General features: G+C 42.3%; 1 protein-coding gene across 4 annotated transcripts in view; it reads left to right on the top strand.

Moving 5' to 3' along the window:
- Positions 1-18,737, top strand: part of LOC117485692 (neuropilin-2-like) — a 110,903-nt gene that overhangs the window by 51,074 nt on the left and 41,092 nt on the right. For all 4 annotated transcript variants that reach the window (XM_034134341.1, XM_034134339.1, XM_034134340.1 and 1 more), the window contains exons 7-9: positions 1,505-1,660; positions 13,031-13,175; positions 17,334-17,509. In XM_034134341.1, coding sequence (XP_033990232.1) covers positions 1,505-1,660; positions 13,031-13,175; positions 17,334-17,509 — 477 coding nt within the window. The remainder of the gene's footprint in view (positions 1-1,504; positions 1,661-13,030; positions 13,176-17,333; positions 17,510-18,737) is intronic.

Here is an 18,737-nt window from a genome sequence, read left to right as displayed (position 1 = left end):
TCTGATGGCCACCGTACATATCAAATCCCACCCCAATAAAACCAGTTGAATAGGAAATGTAATTAAAAGAGTGGTACTAGATGCAACAATGGTCCCAAGGCTAGTATCAAGCTCGGACATTGCAGTTTTATGTCATGCCATTTAACCACTTGGCCAAGGTGCTCCTATTCCAATCTTTTCAGTTATTTTCTGGTATGGTCTAGTGAGGTGTGGTGCAGATTGATGATGCGAGTTCCTGTGCCTCCGTTATTCTAACAACTCTGTGATTGATGAGAAGCCCTTCCTTGGAAAGGCTCACTTAGCGTCTCTCTCTTTCTCTCTCTCTCTCTCATGCTCTCTCTCGGTCTCTCTCGCTCTCTTTCTCCGTCTCTTACTCCACACCCCTCCTCTTCTCATCCATTCCTCTCCTCGGTTCCGGACCATCGATTAGTTGTCTTGGTGGATCCCTGACTGGCCGTAAGCGTGTGTGTATGTGTGTGTGTGTTGGAAGTAATCTAAAACACCTGTCTCGCTGACAGATAACAAACGCAGCATTTTACCTCCCCCGGTGTTTTGTACTATACCCCAGTGGGACACACGGCACACTCTCTCACGCACACACAACAAGTTCTGATTAATCTACAGGTTTCAGCAGCTCCAACAGGGGAGAATAGATGTTATAACCTACAGCAGAATCTTTCTCATCTTCTGCTCTTTATTTGTCTGCACCCTCTCTCTGTCCCTACACCTCGGCCTTGTTGTGTTAATAAGGACTTGGATCTCCAGCTCATTTCCTAACAGAGAACATCATTCATGTAAATGTAGGGCTTACACATGTGAAGTATTCATGGTAAACAGTTGCAGATGAACCTCAACAAACCCTAGATAACATAACAATATCATATCTTGTTTTTTTCTATTACTTTAAATGTATTAGAATATATGAAAATACATTTTCCATTACTTTCAAATTTGATATAGAGGGCTTCATTGTTCTGCTTTGTCTACTCATTGTGGGCACGCTAAAGGAAAACAAATGTGTCTCGACTTGAGTGACCTAGAAATTAAGGATTTTGAAGCTCGCATTAAGCACACAATGCTGGCCATGTATAATGCAACACGGCCAGCAGCATGCCAGACACGTAGCCTAGCATCCACAATCAGGATGGGGAGGTGATTATGGCTATTGTATGGGAGGAAATTAAAATGAGCCCCAGGTCCTTACTATCGATCTGCCAGGAGAGGGCACGGAGAGGAGAGAAAGAAGGAGATGAAAGTAGAGTGGAAAAGGTGCGAGATGGATGCTGATAAGTTCAAGTGTATATGTATGAGGTTATGTCCATCTTTTAAACAAATTGATGTTTTAAGAGCTTCAGCCTGAGGGCATCTCTTAAGTGTATGACCTGAGTTTTGGGTAAGGTAAAGATTCAATTGAGATCAGATAGGGTTAGGGTCAGCTTGTTTGCTATGTTTTGTTCATGATGTTTTTAGTCTTTGATAAAACCTCCTTTCTTCTCCCTGCCAGGTGGACCTCCATACTTTAAAGGTGCTAACAGGCATTGCCACCCAGGGCGCCATTTCAAAGGAAACTGAAAAGGCTTACCATGTCACCACCTTCAAGCTGGAGGTCAGCACCAACGGAGAGGACTGGATGGTCTACAGACATGGCAAGAATCATAAGGTAGGCCCCGACTCATTAGCTGACTTGTACATTTGTTAACAATATTTGATATGCCAGACTTACTTATTCAACTACACTAAGTGATGGAAAAGGGGGGATGTCAGGTCAACAATATGGATTTTGGTCATTTTGCACCAACAAAACAATGGGAATGGCATCCCAATTTTAACAATGTCTCAAAGAAATTACTTTCCCATACAATAAAACTGCATTTAAATTACTTTACGGGGAAGTGTGGTTACTTATGGATGGTAAATGATGTAATTTGAAACAAAACAAAAAAACATGTTTGGCTTAAAATAAATAAGTATGTTTTGTGTTTTCAATTATTGACATTATAATTCAACAATAAATATTTTATTTTAAATTCAATTGACAATGAAGTATTGTTGAATGTGAACGAAATCTTTAGGTAACCAGCTTAGCCTCCCCTGACCCTCACCCTAATCCTCTACAGCTCAGACTTACGCACAGACCATCAAACAGCAGATGCACAAAAAACACAAAGTAGTCATGGCTAGAGAGAGAGTCTGGAGGCTCTTAGGTGACAAACATGCCTCGACATGCACACACATGGAAGGGGCAGAGAAACATATGAGACGGAATAAATGCAGCAACACTTGACCACAAGCCCAAACTCCAACCGGTGTATGCAATTACAGCCATTCCATTTCCACCGCCGCTCAGTTGGCTTCATTTAAGGGTTTACGACCAAGCCAGAATCAGCACACGTCTCCAAGTGATACCTTACATCACTGCGTGCAGCTACGCTTACAGTAGACTGCAGAGTCGCTTTCCACATCCCATCTGGTTTCTGTTACTCACCGGTCAGAGTTCTGCCTAGTATCGACCAGGTTTGGAGGCTGTTTCTTTCTCTCAGCGGTGTTAATACACGATGAATCATCATTGAGTGCTGCGGTATGGGGGTCCTGGGTAGAAAACGAAGCAGACATTACTGAGTTTCTTTAAAATGGTTTCAATTGCAATTAAAGTAGAGCAGCGTTCCAGTGGTTGCGGCAGTTTTTTCCATCACGGCCGTTCTCCCACCACCACAGCGGTCACATATGTTTGTCCTGCGGTGTAACGCCACGTCTGGCTTTGCGCTGTAAAACCCTTATTCCTTCATGAACACTTAATACATGCACACACACTCAGATGCATGTGTACAGTGCAAATGCTTATTTTGCTTTGAGAAGGAAACAAGAGATCCAGTCTAACCATCTGGGGATCCTCTGCGGACTGCGTATGGCTTATGGATGTAATTCCCAGAGAAATGATTGATGGATAAAACACAGGGGTTGTGGAGAAAGGCAGTCAGGGAGAAAAATAAATAAATAAATGGAGGGATGATAGAAGAATGAGGAGTGGTGAGTGAGTGTAAAGGTAGATCAGGTTTTTACATTTTTAAGCTCAGTAAAAATGTGATTATGTTATTTTAATTGGTGAAGTGAGAGCACGTGAATTCACATCTTTTAAAAAAAAAAATGGGGAATTGTTCAACAAATCAATTGATCAATGAATCCACCCTTAAATCACATCTGTTGTCAGTCAAATCGAAGTATTCTGCTGACAACAGGCTATGAAACAGTTACAATCCAATACACAAAACCAATTATTGATGATGTTTTAAGGGCTGTTGTTGTTGTCACCGCCCATAATCCCCCAGATTCCTGGATAACCCTTGATAGCTGCTTCAAAGCTGAATGCCAAGAGAGACGCAAAAGGGTGTGTGCATGTGAGTGTGGGTCTTTGAGGAGGAGGAGGGGTTTAGAATAAATCAGCAGCAGCTTCTGGTAGAATATCCCTCCCTTGTCTTCCACACACACATTTATGCGCAACCTCAAACCAACCAACCTTGAGCCCCCATGGTGAGACAGTCTGTGCAGTAATCTGATGGATCAGCCAAGGGCCGTCAGACCTTTCTTTTGATCAAATACTGTAAAACGTACTCTCATTTGTACATTAAGGATACAAACCAGATGTATATTAACAGTTTGTTTTCTTGGTTGTCCATATAGTAATTTTCACTACGTGTATTTGTACGCGAGGCATCTATATCCGCCTCTTTATTCCAAGAGTTTTCCGACTAGTCCTACTATGCTGTGATTTACAAGTAATTGTTGCCTTCAAGCATCTTTGTGATTGGAAGAAATATGCTAAGATTTTAAGGAGTGTTCCCTATCATACATGTAGGGTTAGGGTATTTGAACAGAGAAGTATTGAAATGGACTTAAGTATACATTTTACAGGCTTTGGTATCAATGTCATAGTGTTGCCTCTGTCCTGAGAAAGAAAGACATAAGAAGAAGAAAAGGGTAGCAAGAGAGCTTGAAGAAGACGAAAAGAGTGATGGCCCTTTATCTGATGTTGAAATGATGGTGTCAGCATCTTTGGGCCGTTCTCAGTTGACATGCCTCAAGCGGCCAATCAGCAACGGGTTTTCCGTTCCCACTGTCAATATTTAGGGCGTAAATGAGAGTCTGTCTGTTATGTTTGAAAGAAATATAAATAACTCAACATCAACGGCCCAGAAGATCAAGTGTTTTAAATATCGGGCGTGTCTGCATTCTCAGGATAATCCAAGGAAATAGTTTTCATAATTTAGAGCAGATCCTGGATCATTCCATGTAGGGATAAAGCATGTCAATGTACACAAAATAGCTAAAGTAAGATTCACTTTAAGATCAAGTACATTTTCGAACAAGGCAAGGGATATAATTACCCAAACTCCTCTTTGTTTAACTTTTTGAACCTGCTCTGAACTGTTCCATTATCCATCCATCTCTCGTCTGACATTTTCATTCACTCACCCGCTCACTAGTTCTCTCAAAATCTATCTGTCATCAATCAAATCCTCCTTTCTTGTCTCCACGCTCACATCTTCATTCACCTCATCCCACCACTCTTGCTCTCTTTTCTACCCCTCCTCCTTTTCTACCCCCCCATATGTTTCTGAGAAAGTCATCAGGATATAGACGGGCAAGTTTATGCTGCTCGAACAAATTACTTTTTGTGCTTGGTAAAGTGTGTGTGTGTGTGTGTGTGTGAATCTGGAAGAATTATTGAATTAGTGTTTTATGAGCAAGAGGCATGAAAGGAGGACAAATATTAATGGGAGCCTCATGGGTATTTAAAACCAAAAGTATGAGCATGCCAATCTTTCAATGCTCATGCAAGACACAAATAAACAACACATACACACACATATGCATACTTGTTGTTTTTTACCATTAGTCTCAGATGAGCAATTCTTAATAAAGCAGTCACCGTGCACGCAGAGACACACACACACATTCTGGTTTTAAACATCTGGAAGCCAGCCCATGTGGGCGGCGCCACTGTCACACAGCATCAGGATGATTTGTGTGATCTGTAATGTATTTGATAATGTCATTAAATCCCTGTCGTAAACCAGATGGGACATATGGAATATATGTTAACTTTTCAGAAAGTAGCAAAAGTAATATTCATACGGCATTCGTTCCTACATTACACTGACAGCTCACAAATGACAGGTACTAACTCAAGGCATTCACCAGAGACAGAGTGGGGGAAAGCAGACACATGGGGGACAAGATTATATAAAAAATCACAATTTCAGAACCAATTAGCTGTGTGTTTTCTCAAAAATGTATTGTGATTCAATGCTTTGTTAACAGAGCAAAGCTATAAGCAAATGTTTGCTTCACGTATGAGTGCAAAATGAACAGATTATTCCACCATTTTGTATTCATCAGGAGAACCTCAACTCTGATAGGCTTTCATGACACAGTGGGTGTTTCTCAATCGCGAGTAAAGCTGCTCCAGAGCCACTATTTCAAGCATACTACGTCATCGAGTGCCGCCGAAGTACTGTTCCAATGTCCAGCATACTTGGAAATCTACCGAGCCCGGCGTACTTCGTTTGGAGACATTTCGAGGCTGCACATGAGTAGACTCCGCGGTCTTAAAATCCCCACAATGCTTTGCGCACGGACCAATTTCCCCAAATCTGTGGCGGAAGATGTAAGGCAGGGCCTCTCATATGACGCACACCTGCACACTTGCTAGCCTGTTCCACTCTTTGTTTTCCGAATGCCAGGAAGTATTCTTGACTCGCTTCTGAAGCAAGACGCTCGGAAGACATGTGCTACCAAGCAAGCGTACTCGCGATTGAGAAACACCCCCTGTCATGTGGATAATAAGAATCTCGCACAATTGCACAACATGCATCTATTTTCATCTTAGCATTGACTTTGTATGTATCTTATAAATGCCTTTGACTAAAAGCGTCAGCTAAAAAGAAAGTAATATAATGTTATCCTTTAACCAATTTGTAGCTGATGTCTGTTTTTCCCTTTTTCGTCTGTTTATCCATAAGTGTTTCCGTATTACTCTTTACCTGTTTTTACTTTGCCTCAGCCATTATTCACATCCCCTCTTTACGATCGGGTCATGACCATAGACTGTATATATAAAGGTCATGACAGATCATTTGACTGCTCATGTGAAACATCATGAGCACCAACATGTGAGCAATATACGGGGATAATGACACTATCTGTATAACTGTTCCATGATTCAGTGCATTGAATTCTCCAGAGGTTATGAGACGTTGCCCACATGATGGAAAAAAGACAACAATTTTCTCTGACCTGAGGTCTTGAGTTGAGAGATGATGTTGTGTTGACTTTTGGTCTGAAAGAGTCATAGACCTTCTGATGTACAGGTACATTTAAGCACGACGTGGTACGAATGTCATTACATAGCCCCCACGAATCGCTGCCGGCAGAACACTGGACCTCAGCCAAGAACCAAAACCTCCTATTTCCACCTTAATCGGTGGGAGGGAGGGAGGATGGAGAGAGAGGGTGGGAGGTGGGAAACGTGGGTGGAATCGGAGGGGAGGGAGAGGAATCTTGATGAGTGGAAAGTTGGAAGAAAAATTAAGAAAGGAAGAAAAGAAAACATAAGCAAAAGGTCAACCAGTCAAGCATCGTAGTGATAGCGAAAGGCGTAACGGAGCGGCGCAGAGGGAGGAAGAGAGGTGGAAACCAAGGGGAGAAAAGGGAGGTTCATTGGCGAGTGAGTGAAGGAAGAAGGCAGAAGGGGGGACAGAAAGTGTTCACAGGAGAACCACGAAAGAGGGATGGAAGGATGGAGGAATAATGAGAATAGCAGACAAGAGTGTTGACCACAAATCCCTCCGGATAGATCAGCAACACAGCCTGTAAGAATGTCAGGAGGGGGGAGAAATTAAATGAAACGACAAGAAGTGGGAGGACTCAAGGGGGGGAGACGAGGTGAGGGAAAGGAAGCATGGGGGGCCAGGTCAAAGGGTGGAGGGAGGAAAACGTTTGTGACAAATGACGGAAGAAAAGCAGGGAGAAAGATGACCAAGGGGGGAATCTTAAAGGTGCCACTTGGTTTGTGAGATTTGTGGATTGGTCACACACACACACACACACACACACACACACACACACACACACACACACACACACACACACACACACACACACACACACACACACACACACACACACACCAAGATTCAGCTGTCAAACGCAGGCTACCTCCCAGAAGTCTTGTGTATGTGTCTTTCTGTGATGAAATGAGAGGAGATGGTTGGATGTTTTACTATTTTATAACTCTACGCACACACACTCATAGAATGGAAATTTGAATAATTCAGCGTGTCTGCGCTGGTCCTCCCTCGGTGACTGACTGCGGCCAACACGACAGGGGAACACACACACACACCTGTCCTATTCTTTCCCATGAGGTGAGCATATTCGTGGTGGTGTTATTGTTCAATCCTGTAGTTACGCGTTAGACTTGGTTTTTCACCAATTGACTACAAACCAGAAGCAGCTATACACAATATGTGTTCTTCTACCCTGCACACTATTGTTATTCAGCAGAGGAAGTATGTAAATGAAGGAGAAAACCGTATTCACTCCATGTTTGTCACCTTTGACTTTCTCTAGGAGATGAAAGTACTATTTGAATCGAGAACGTTTCTCTTTTTCTAAATGTTCTTATAGTGTTGGTTTTGTATTAATGCCTCTGCTTGTCTGTGTGTGTGTGTGTGTGTGTGTGTGTGTGTGTGTGTGTGTGTGTGTGTGTGTGTGTGTGTGTGTGTGTGTGTGTGTGTGTGTGTGTGTGTGTGTGTGTGTGTGTGTGTGTGTGTGTGTGTGTGTGAGAAAGGGTCTAAAGTTAAGCATATGTTTACCCTAGTGATCCTGGTGTCAGCTTGCCGTGTCTCTTAACAAATGGGGAGATATTGGACCTTTTACAAACCTGCACAAAACACACATACACTACACACATGTTTACACACACACAAACTGAGCTGGGTTGCGAGTTGATGTCCATTAGCTGATTGTTGCACAAGCCTTATAGAAAGAGACTGTTAACAGTTTGAAGTTTAAGACCTCAGTCATGCTACATATCCCCTTACACCTCCTCACTGTGTGTACTCTCACCTACAACGGCCCAAAATATATTCACTTTCAAGATGCAAATAAAAAAACAAATGTAAATGAAAAAAAGGCTGCAAGAAGCTCAAAATGGAAACGGTGACACTATAAAGTGAGGCACACAGCTGGGACTGGAACGCTTGTTGACGTTCGGGGATTATAAAGCTGGCCAACTGTCACTATCACTGGAAGCTAAAATATATGTTTTATTGACTTATTTTAACAATGTGATTGCATGATTCCTTACAATATTGTTGCAGATCTGCTGCAAGCAAGCACGCTAGCTAGCTAATGTAACACACCTAGTCATTTGCAATATACTGAATCAACACTTACAATTATGAAACAGACTAAATCGAGAGTGGCAGTTGGCCAATTTTATAATCCCCAAAACGTCAACTCATCTGCATAATAACATGCTAACCTTAAAAGATGGCCAAGCAGTACTCTGCAGATGTCAACCTGATTTGAGTTCATCTTAACTTAAAGTGGACCTATCATGCTATATTTAAATGATATATTGTAGGGCCATACCTATATAAGGTATATTTATACGTTTCTGTTTTCAAAATACCAAACAGATCATGCATTTTAGCCATGCCTCATTTCGCTCTATGTGCTGTTTGCTGTCTACGGGTCTGATTCTTCTGACCACGCCCCCCTGCAGGAGAGGTGAGCCGTGCTCTGATCAGCTGCTGGGCTGTCAGAAGAGCGGGAGAAAAAGAGATCTCCGTCCTCCGTGTTTTATTATATAGAGTCGTTTTTCATTTGTTTTAAAGCTCAATAAATAACAAAGAAGACCTTTGACCGGCACTTTTCTAATTTTGTCTGGAAGATTTAAACTTTAACGGACATCTTGACCGGCGAAAGAAACTGAAACTGAAACTCTGCTGCACGGTCCCCTCGTTCCTTGGAAGAGGCGGAGAGGTGGGTGTTTGTCATCTGCTGGTGGACTAACCGGAGAGAATTACAGTGCTTGCCTCGACGGGGAGGGATTGCATTGAATTAAAGCAGCAGGAGCAAACGCTTGCCTCGGGGAGGGAGAAAAAAAGCCACAGCGGAGAATAAACAGAAGGGTAACCATGGTAACTATGGGCGGGAAGTCTTCTTCGCTGCTTTTGTGGCAGACTACAGCGCCATTTACAGGCCTGGCATATGTACTACAGCGTCTCCAGCGCTTTCGAGCGGCAATGGCCGGCCGTGGCCCAACCCCACATTCCCCTGATAGGTGGAGAGTTGGCCCAATAGCCGTAGCGCCACTTCTGTGACGACATAGAAGTGTTCAAATCTGGATCAGTTTTTATCAGATCTGTTGCAGCCCCTTTTTTAGAGATTTGTGTATGGAGGAAAATAGAGAGGGTTGTGTTTTCTGACACTTGGTGAGATCCCTGGAACACCGGGGACACATATTCATGTATAAAAGACGTACAAAAGTGCATTTTGCATGATAGGTCCCCTTTAACTATTGGCTGTTTATCAAACATAACAGATAAAGGGTTACACACTGTGCACTTTATGTGAGTGATCACTTCAGCGTGGGTGGATAACACCAAAATGGGGAGGTTAAAACTTGAGATAAAGTCACACAGCTAAATAAAATATGCACACACAGAAAAAGCATATTTGAATTTTGACAGCAGGGTCAGTTTGGCATTGATTTAGAATATTTAAGAGACTTTCTTGGCAGTCCTCATGAAAAAAATCAGCGTGTGAGGTCCTGACCTCTAACAGCAGTCTCTGCTCGTATTTTCTTATCATGTTTTTAGCCTGCTACTTATAAGAGAGATTTCAGTGTACTGAAGAGATTGTAAGGGCAGCCGTTGCAACAGTGAAGTGTTTGCATCAACAGCGGTTGTAGCAGCTCTGTTTGGAGACCCTGAACAAAGCTGATAATAGAGGGAAAAAAGAACAGCATGTATACAGAAGGGCAAACACACACACACACGTTCTGTTACCAATTCCAACAGCTGGTAACGGACATTAGCAAGGTTATACATTCACATACACACAGTTGCACATGAAAAATCTCACACACTCTTATACACATACATTAAAGCACATACATGTGTTTGTGAATGTGTGTGTGTGTCCATGCACAACCTTTCACTGAGAAAATGTTCCAGCGCGCACCGAGGGAAATCAGAAAGCACCCGCCAGCCCCTAACTCCTTAGAGTCAGACTTCATAATTACACTCTTACACACACACACGACACACACTTGTAATTACAGTCCGCTTCCACAATCCCATTACGTATTTTGGGGCCTTTAGGCGTTTTTCCATCATTTAACTGGTCACAGTTTCTGGTATTAAGGTTTATTGTAAGGGCATGAGTTCACTGCATGTGGCTTTGTAGCGTACACCCAGTGGGCCATGGGTTCAATTCTCAGCTGGCCCAGCAGCCCTGCTCCCGTTCCTGCAAGTTCCTTTCATCCGTATTCTGTCACCCCTGACGGGTCCTACTGTTTAATGGATTGGGAACTGAAGGAAAATGTACACACACACAGAAACACTCCAAAAACAAAGAAAACATCTATAAATGAGTACCCAAGCAAGTAATTGCAAGGCCTTTGGCTCTGTTGAATGAGGTTCTCTGTAATAAACACACCATTCAGGACTGATGTAACATAATAGAAAGAGAGTTAGAGACACCGAGGGGTAAAAAAGGCCTTTGAGGTTCTCTAATAAAAAAAAATCAAGAGGATAGACTTGTTTTTTCTTAAATGATAGCGGTATCGAGGGAGAGATGAAGTGGTGGAGACGAAGACAGACAGTCAAAATGATAGGGAGAGCAGCAGAAGACACACTGTGATTTCCTGTGGTGAGCCCAATAAAGACGGGAGTTTTAAAGAAGGAAAGACGTGACACTCTGTCAGATAGACCAAAATATAAAGACTCTGTGTCAAGAGACAAAAAGAGTGCTTCTGGCCATGTGCGCTGGCATTTATTTTTCATCTGTTTTTGTGTGAGGAAATGACTTTGTGTGTGTGTTGAGTGTCGGAACTCCGAAGGCACTTTGTAGACAGTGTGTGTTCTGTGTGTATGTGAGACAGTATCATGTGTCAGTGCGCTGAGGGGCGACAGCGACTGTTTTTCTTTGCTCTCTGTGCGTGAAAGAGTAAAAATGATGTTTTCCAGTGTGTGTGAGTGTGTGGTGGAGTCAAGAGGACGTGAGAAGAGGATGCTCTTCCACATACTTACACACTTGATTTATTACACACTGCATGCCCTCGGACTGTGTGTGTGTGTGTGTGTGTGTGTGTGTGTGTGTGTGTGTGTGTGTGTGTGTGTGTGTGTGTGTGTGTGTGTGTGTGTGTGTGTGTGTGTGTGTGTGTGTGTGTGTGTGTGTGTGTGTGTGTGTGTGTGTGTGTGTGTGTGTGTGTGTGTGTGTGTGTGTGTGTGTGGTAAAACATTTGCACTAATTTCTTCCTTTGTGAGCAGAAGCAATATGTTCATTGTGTGTGTGTGTATGTGTGCACATAGGAGAAGAAGATGAGTCATGTTGTTATGTTAACTCATATAAAATACAACTATAACAATAAAACTGTCCAGTGTGAACTATAAATATAGTTGCTATGGATACCTGTTGTTAAAAAGTACTTGTTCTGCGAACTGATTTACACGCTACATATTGTTGACCATGAAGTTATATTTGAGTTGTCCATGTAACTGTTGTCATGACACATCTGTGTATGCACGGGTTATGCAAACAACATAGACTGTAAACTAGAATGCCACCCGTAGAGAGCAGACCTCCAACAAGGCCAATGGTGCATTCACATGCCCCACGGATTCTCCCATTTCCCGAGTGGGGAAACCATTCTCTTTATATTAGTTAGTGAGCTTTAAGAGGCCCTATTATGCTTTTTGGTGTTTTCCCTTTCCTGTAGTGTGTTATATAGGTTTTTGTGCTTGTAAATGGTCTGCGAAGGCTAAAATCCCAAAGTTCCCCCCCTGCCTTAAACTCCTTGGTTGTTACCACCTGGTTAGGTGGTAACAACATGGACGCTACAAAGAGAATGTGTTGTGTTTTAACACCACGATAATATCTGTTTCGGAATTGTTGTTCCAAAAAGCGTTCCTATTTATTTTTCTAGTTGGAAACAAATGTTTCACACACCACATGAACGCAGCACAAATTACTTATCTGGCACTATGGATATCAAGGGATGCCATGGATCCAAAATGTAATGTGTTCTTCCTTTTTCCATGCTACTCCGTAATCCTGCTGACAGACAAACAAACACCCTTGTTTTAAACTCTACTGTGATGAATTAAGCTAAGCTAAGCTAAACATATTTGAACTACAACTACACATTCAAAGATGATGTCCTTCTCTTAAATCCTTTAATGTTTGTCTATATTCTTTAAATATATTATTTCCTTACTTGGCCTAAGTGGAATCAGCAATGCAGTTGTTTGGAGATTGTTTGTCAAGTTTTCGAGATATTAGCTGGCAGAAACCTAAAGCTAAAATATGCAAAGAGCAGAAAACTGTGATCACTTTTGCATGCAAGTAATCATAAACCAAAGTATTGAAAATGTGCCCATTTGGACCTGATGATGGCGCTAGAGGAAATGAAGGGATTTCCAAAGTTATTTTCTGTACCACATTTCATAGCAATATATCCTATGGTTGTTGAGACATTTCACTCAGGACAATAAATGGGAACCTCATGTGGGCACTGAAAAAAAAACGTTTGGGAAATTTTTCTTCCAGTAGGACGGGGATCACTGAAGTCGTTAGCAGACATCGTCTGGGAACCATAAATGTCAAGAAATGTCAAGAAAATCCATCCGATAGTTGATATATTTCTCCTGTGTCACCCCTCTGCCCTTCCTGTACAGGGTAAAAATGGAAAATCCCTACAGTCATTAATGCAACATCATTCATTTTGTTCTCTATCTAGGTTTTCCATGCCAACGCTGACGCCACAGAGGTGGTTCTCAATCGGATCCCGCAGCCGGTCCTGGCCCGCTTCGTACGCATCAAGCCCCAGACGTGGAAGAACGGCGTCGCAATGCGGTTCGAGCTCTACGGCTGTCAGATCACAGGTAAGAAAGATTCAATATTTTATGTAGAGTTTCTCAGAGTTCTTCCCCTGTGGGACTCACCCTTGTAAAAACACAGTTGCGGTTTATACCAGTGATATACAGGCTTTTACACCGGGTCAGAAGGTGGGTCACGGCAAAAATAACTCCCTCAGAAAACATTTCCTGGAAATAAAACAAGCACGCAAATGAACAAGGCGTCTGTTCTCTCCTTATTTACATAACCTAATGGTAAACAATACAGTCATTTGTCCATCTCCTATTCATACTTCCCTCTCGTCCATTTCTCTGTCTTCCACATGCACACCCACTCTCATGTGCACTCACACTCTTGCCCTCGCTCTTTCATATACATATCCTCCCTCTCTGTCTCCCACTCACACACACACACAAAAAGAAACACACTCGGTCCTAATAGAATAATACTAGAGTGTGATGTGTGGGTGATAACATCAGAGAGTAACAGGCTCTCAGCTTTCATCTGTAGCCCTGGCAAACAAACACGATTTCAACCAGCATAATCAGCTCAATACTATAAATAGATCAAACTTAATTAGACTGTCTGCTTGTGTGCGTGTCTCTGTGTGTGTGTGTGGAACAGAAATGGTGAAAGAGAGACAGTTTCAATCCATTTGTGTGTGTGTCCCAGCTCCACTGTATCATTATTGGGTTAGTGCCTCTCTCTGCTGCCATCATAGGGGCCATTGAGAGGGACAGATATGCTCTTATCTAGGAGGGCTATTTCAGCACCCACACAAATCACAATCACACCCAAACAATATGATGCTGTTTTTGAGTGTGTGTGTGTGTGTGTGTGTGTGTGTGTGTGTGTGTGTGTGTGTGTGTGTGTGTGTGTGTGTGTGTGTGTGTGTGTGTGTGTGTGTGTGTGTGTGTGTGTGTGTGTGTGTGTGTGTGTGTGTGTGTGTGTGTGTGTGTGTGTGTGTGTGTGTTGTGTGTGTGTGTGTGTGTGTGTGTGTGTGTGTGTGTGTGTGTGTGTGTGTGTGTGTGTGTGTGTGTGTGTGTGTGTGTGTGGAGGTAAAAGAGACAGGGACATGGCATACATCAGGTGTCTTTGCCTGTTGTTGTGTACCAAGAGCCTATTTTTTACCCTGTTTTAACAACAGAAATTGCACCATGTATCCCCCTACTCCCAGCAGTGAGAACCCATTCAACCCTTTTTCTGATTTGCTCTGTATTGCCCATCTCTGCCGCCTTGTAATGTCTCAATCCATCAACGGTCTGAGGGAAAAACACCGACTTTATATGCGAAATCTTGATCGTTTTGGACTACTTTGGCTTTTGTTGCAGGGGAAGACAGAGCATCTAGTCACTTTAGAAGTGTGCAGAGTGGAAATCCTGCCACACTTTCAGTAAGATATGTCTATAACCTGCAGAGAAACTTTATAACCAGCCATACCCGCTAATGGCCATGCAGTATCTCTTCCTCTGCCTTCCCCCTGCAAATAGACATATTTACAAGCTTGTGCCAGAACACACTGCCAGGGGGATGTGATAATGCCTTACACAGGCCTATAATGGCAGACATAAAGCAGTCAGTCAGTGACATGTCATTAGCTTAAATCACACTTTTATGTCTCTCTCTACTTCTTGTTTTGCACTTTCTACCTATCCCTCTTTAATGTTTTTTCTCCCCTCTCATTCGACTCTCCCCCTCTGTCCTTCTATTGCCTTTCGCTCACAGCTTCCATTCCCTCTTTCCTCTCCCTGTCTCTCATTTTCTCCTCCCTATCCCTTCCCCTAAATCTCCCCCTTGTCTCCATCTCATACCACTCACCGTTCCCCCTTCATTAATCTCGTTTTATTTTACCCCCGCAGCACCTATCAATCATTTATTTTTAGCACCTTTATCATTTTTTCTCACCAGGCTTATGTAGTGTGCAGGTTTCTAAATCTTTATAAATGTGTGTGTGTAGCCTTGTGCATGTGTATCGGCTAGGTAGAGGCTCACTGGTGTACTTTTCAGCTTTTGTTAGACCCTGTTATCATGAAAGCACAGTGTGTGTGGGCTAAAACATCAGAGCATATGCAAGGGAACGTGTGTGACTATTCAGCTTCTATGTGCTGGTGTGTGAGAGGGTTTTTAAAGGGCTCCTATCAAGTGTGTGAGATCTAGCTATTTCTGCAATCTCCAGAGATGATATTCTCAACAACTCCCACTGCACTCCTGTATTAAAGAAACCTGCTGGAATGCAGATGCCGAAGCAACACAAATAACAAACATAGAATAAACACAACAACAGGGTTTTCTTGTGGCTCATCAGTTTTGTTAAAGGCTTGAGGGAGCTAGCATGGCTTAGCTGCTGTTGTTTATTGTCGATTCATTATTTACCACAGTGAGGCGTGTTCGCAGACGTCACAGCATTAAACATTCATCTCCATGTGGACTTGAAGAATGTCACCATCAATCACCGTCACCTTCACTGTCAACCTGCCTCTCACTCCTCTCTTTCACTAGCATCTCCCTTTATCTTTCCTCACCCTCTCCGTCTCTCTATTCAACCTTTTTGTCTCTCTCTTTATCTCCTCCTTGTCCTTCAACTCCTCTTTCTCACCTTTTATCCTCAACCTTCAGTGGCCAACAGGTGCAAATGTGCTACAACAGACCAAAACAAATGAAGAGACATCTTTACCAACTTGGCAACACATGCACAGCATTTAGAAAATATTCACCAACTTCATGAAACAAGCGCAGCATTTACTAAAAGCGCTGCTTAAACAAAATGCTGCAAATAAAAAATGCTGCAAATTTGCAAGAAGATCAAAAGAAAACGGAGTTTGGGGTTTATAATTGTTTTGTCAGTACATTTGAAATGAAAAGGGTGCCTAAGTAAACTAGCTAGCTTAAAGCAGGTGTGCAATAATAGGAATAAAATCTTGCAATCACATTATTGAAATATCCAATAAAACTGACATTTTCGGTAAGTGTCCAGTGACAGTGACAGTTGGCCAACTTTATATTTCGTCAACAAGCGCTCCGGTCCCAGCGGTGTGCCCATGTCTGATGTGTTTTGAGCTTCTTGCAAATAATAAACACTACTTCTTGGAAAGGCTGCGCATGTTCCGTCAAGCTGGTGAATGTTTTCTAAATGCCTCACGTGTTGTCAAGTTGGTGAAGATGTTTCTTCATTTGCATGTGCTTTGGCACATTTGAATATTTATATTTGCATAATTTTTGTACTTGCAGTGCGTTTCTTTCTTAAGAAATGTTGTGGTGCATTGGCACCTGTCAGCCACCGTACTAACCTACCTTTAGTCCACCATTTTCAAATTAGAACGGTCATTTTCTTTCATTCCCTTTGTTATTTTCGTATGGTAATAACATATGCTGATGCTTGTTAGACTTAAACACATTTGTCAGCATAATAAACAGTATCCCTTTGATCTTCAGCATGCTCTCATTTACTTCCTCCATTTGGGAGTTCTCTGACTCAATTCCCCAGGAACAGGAAGACTCCCGTTTTGGAAACTCAGTTAAAGTTATGCATCAACTTTGCAGCTGCAGGAGGGAGAAATAATTAAATGATGGAAAGCAGCAAAGTGCAGAATTGTACCAATCCAGGACCAAATCACACAAAATGATTGCTTCTAGATGAGATCAAACAGTGATACTAACTTATTCCTGACCTTAAAGTCACATTCATTCATCAAGTGTAGCCAGACTGAATTTAAAAGCCAGAAAATCCAAAAGATGATGATAATAATAGCATGTACAGTATATGTCCATTAACTTCCATCAATACTAACCTTTTCCATATAAATGTTTCAGATTGAATGTTGACCTTCCTGGCAGCCTTGAATTTAATTTTACATTTTCATTTCACAGACTCGAGATGTAAAATCAATCACAGTAAACATTTGGTTAACTATTTTGTCAATTGCATTTCATCACAGTTAACGCAGTTTCATGCTGAGCCCATTTCAGTTGTCTACAAAGCTCAAACGTTAACCCTTTAATGCAAGAAACAGTATCATTTTCACATCAGACAAAAATAGGGGTATTTTTTTGGCAGCTGACTGTCAAATGTTTAATGCTGTATGGATTTTCAGATTTTTTTTTTCTACTATTGATTACATTATTTGAAAAAAGGCTGTATACAGCAGTGACATAACATATTATTATTCCCTTCTCTCTCTGTTCAGATGCACCCTGCTCAGAGCTGCAAGGCATGTTGTCTGGACTGCTCCCCGACTCCCAGATCTCTGCGTCGTCCATGAGAGACATCCACGGCTCCATGGGGGCCGCCAGGCTGGTGGCCAGTCGCACAGGCTGGTTCCCCAACCCAACACAACCCATAGCTGGAGAAGAATGGATACAGGTACGTCACTTTGTCCTAAAGAGGGATGCTGGTTTTACAGCCAAGGATATGTTCTGCAGTACTGGCTGCTCTTTTTCTAATATCAAAACGATTGTAGTAGGAGATCAGGGGCTACAGGTTGGGTTCATGCTACTTTATCTGAAAGGTAACTATTGCTAGATGGAATGGGAGCCTCTTTACTAGTTCTGCTTTTATTTCCATTATTCTTCATATTCATTGGGTTGTAATTGCTGTAACGTAATTGTGTCAGAAATGTGTCATACCATCAAAACTGGGACCATCTAACAAACCAAAATGTCCATCATTAGCTAAAGCATCTGCAATGGCAACGACTGGTGACAAATGCTGGACAAACTATTATTTCAAAGCCCATTTAGGATAACGTATGGGTGCTGGAATCAGTTGTAAGAAACAAAAAGTGTACAAGATTACATTGCAACGTGTAGGAATACTGAGAATAAACCATATGTCAACTGGAAGGGCACTTGGAGAACACATATGAAACATATTGCCGTTTCAGATAAGCCCCACATTGTTATAGGTAGGCATGGGTACCGAGCCCCGGTTTTAAACGGGCCCCGGGGCTGAATTATTAAAGACCGTGGTACCGTTAAGCTCCGACGTTATCGGTCTTTTTATCGGAACTGGAGACATGTAAAAAATATGTAATGTGTATTATTGCTACACAAACATTATATTGCAGTTTTAGTGTCGCCAACTCCGTTTCTAATATGCAAAAAGACTGCAAAATGCGTCTTTTAGTATTTTCGATCTTTCCAATCTAGACGAGAGATCTCTCTCCCCCGTCTGTGTACGAGGGGGCGGGGCAGTTTACACACACGCAGCTTCTACATGCAGCAACACACACACACGGAGGAGATGGCGGAGAGAACGCGCTCCAAGGTGTGGTTAAGCTTTACCCGTCTCGATGTGGACAATGCTCGTTGCCTAAAGTGCAATAAGAGTTTAGCATGTAAGGGCGGTAACACGAGCAATTTGTCTAAACATTTAGCAAAAGTGCACCACATTCAGACGGAGAAATGCACCGGGTTCGACTGTCTTTCTAGTAACTCTGCAGCCCCGTCCACGAGTAATGTTTCCTCGTCAGGTGTTATGTATGTTAGCAGCAACACACAGAGTTAACTCAATTATACAAACATGGGTTGATGATTAGAGCTAACTGAGTTATTTAGTTTGTTAAAGTTTCAGCTATTCTGTTTACAGTTCT

Source organism: Trematomus bernacchii, unplaced genomic scaffold, assembly GCF_902827165.1.
Source record: "Trematomus bernacchii unplaced genomic scaffold, fTreBer1.1, whole genome shotgun sequence".
Taxonomy (NCBI): Eukaryota; Metazoa; Chordata; class Actinopteri; order Perciformes; family Nototheniidae; genus Trematomus; species Trematomus bernacchii.
The sequence above is the reverse complement of the archived record's forward strand: the minus strand, read 5'-3'. Positions and strand labels throughout refer to the sequence as shown.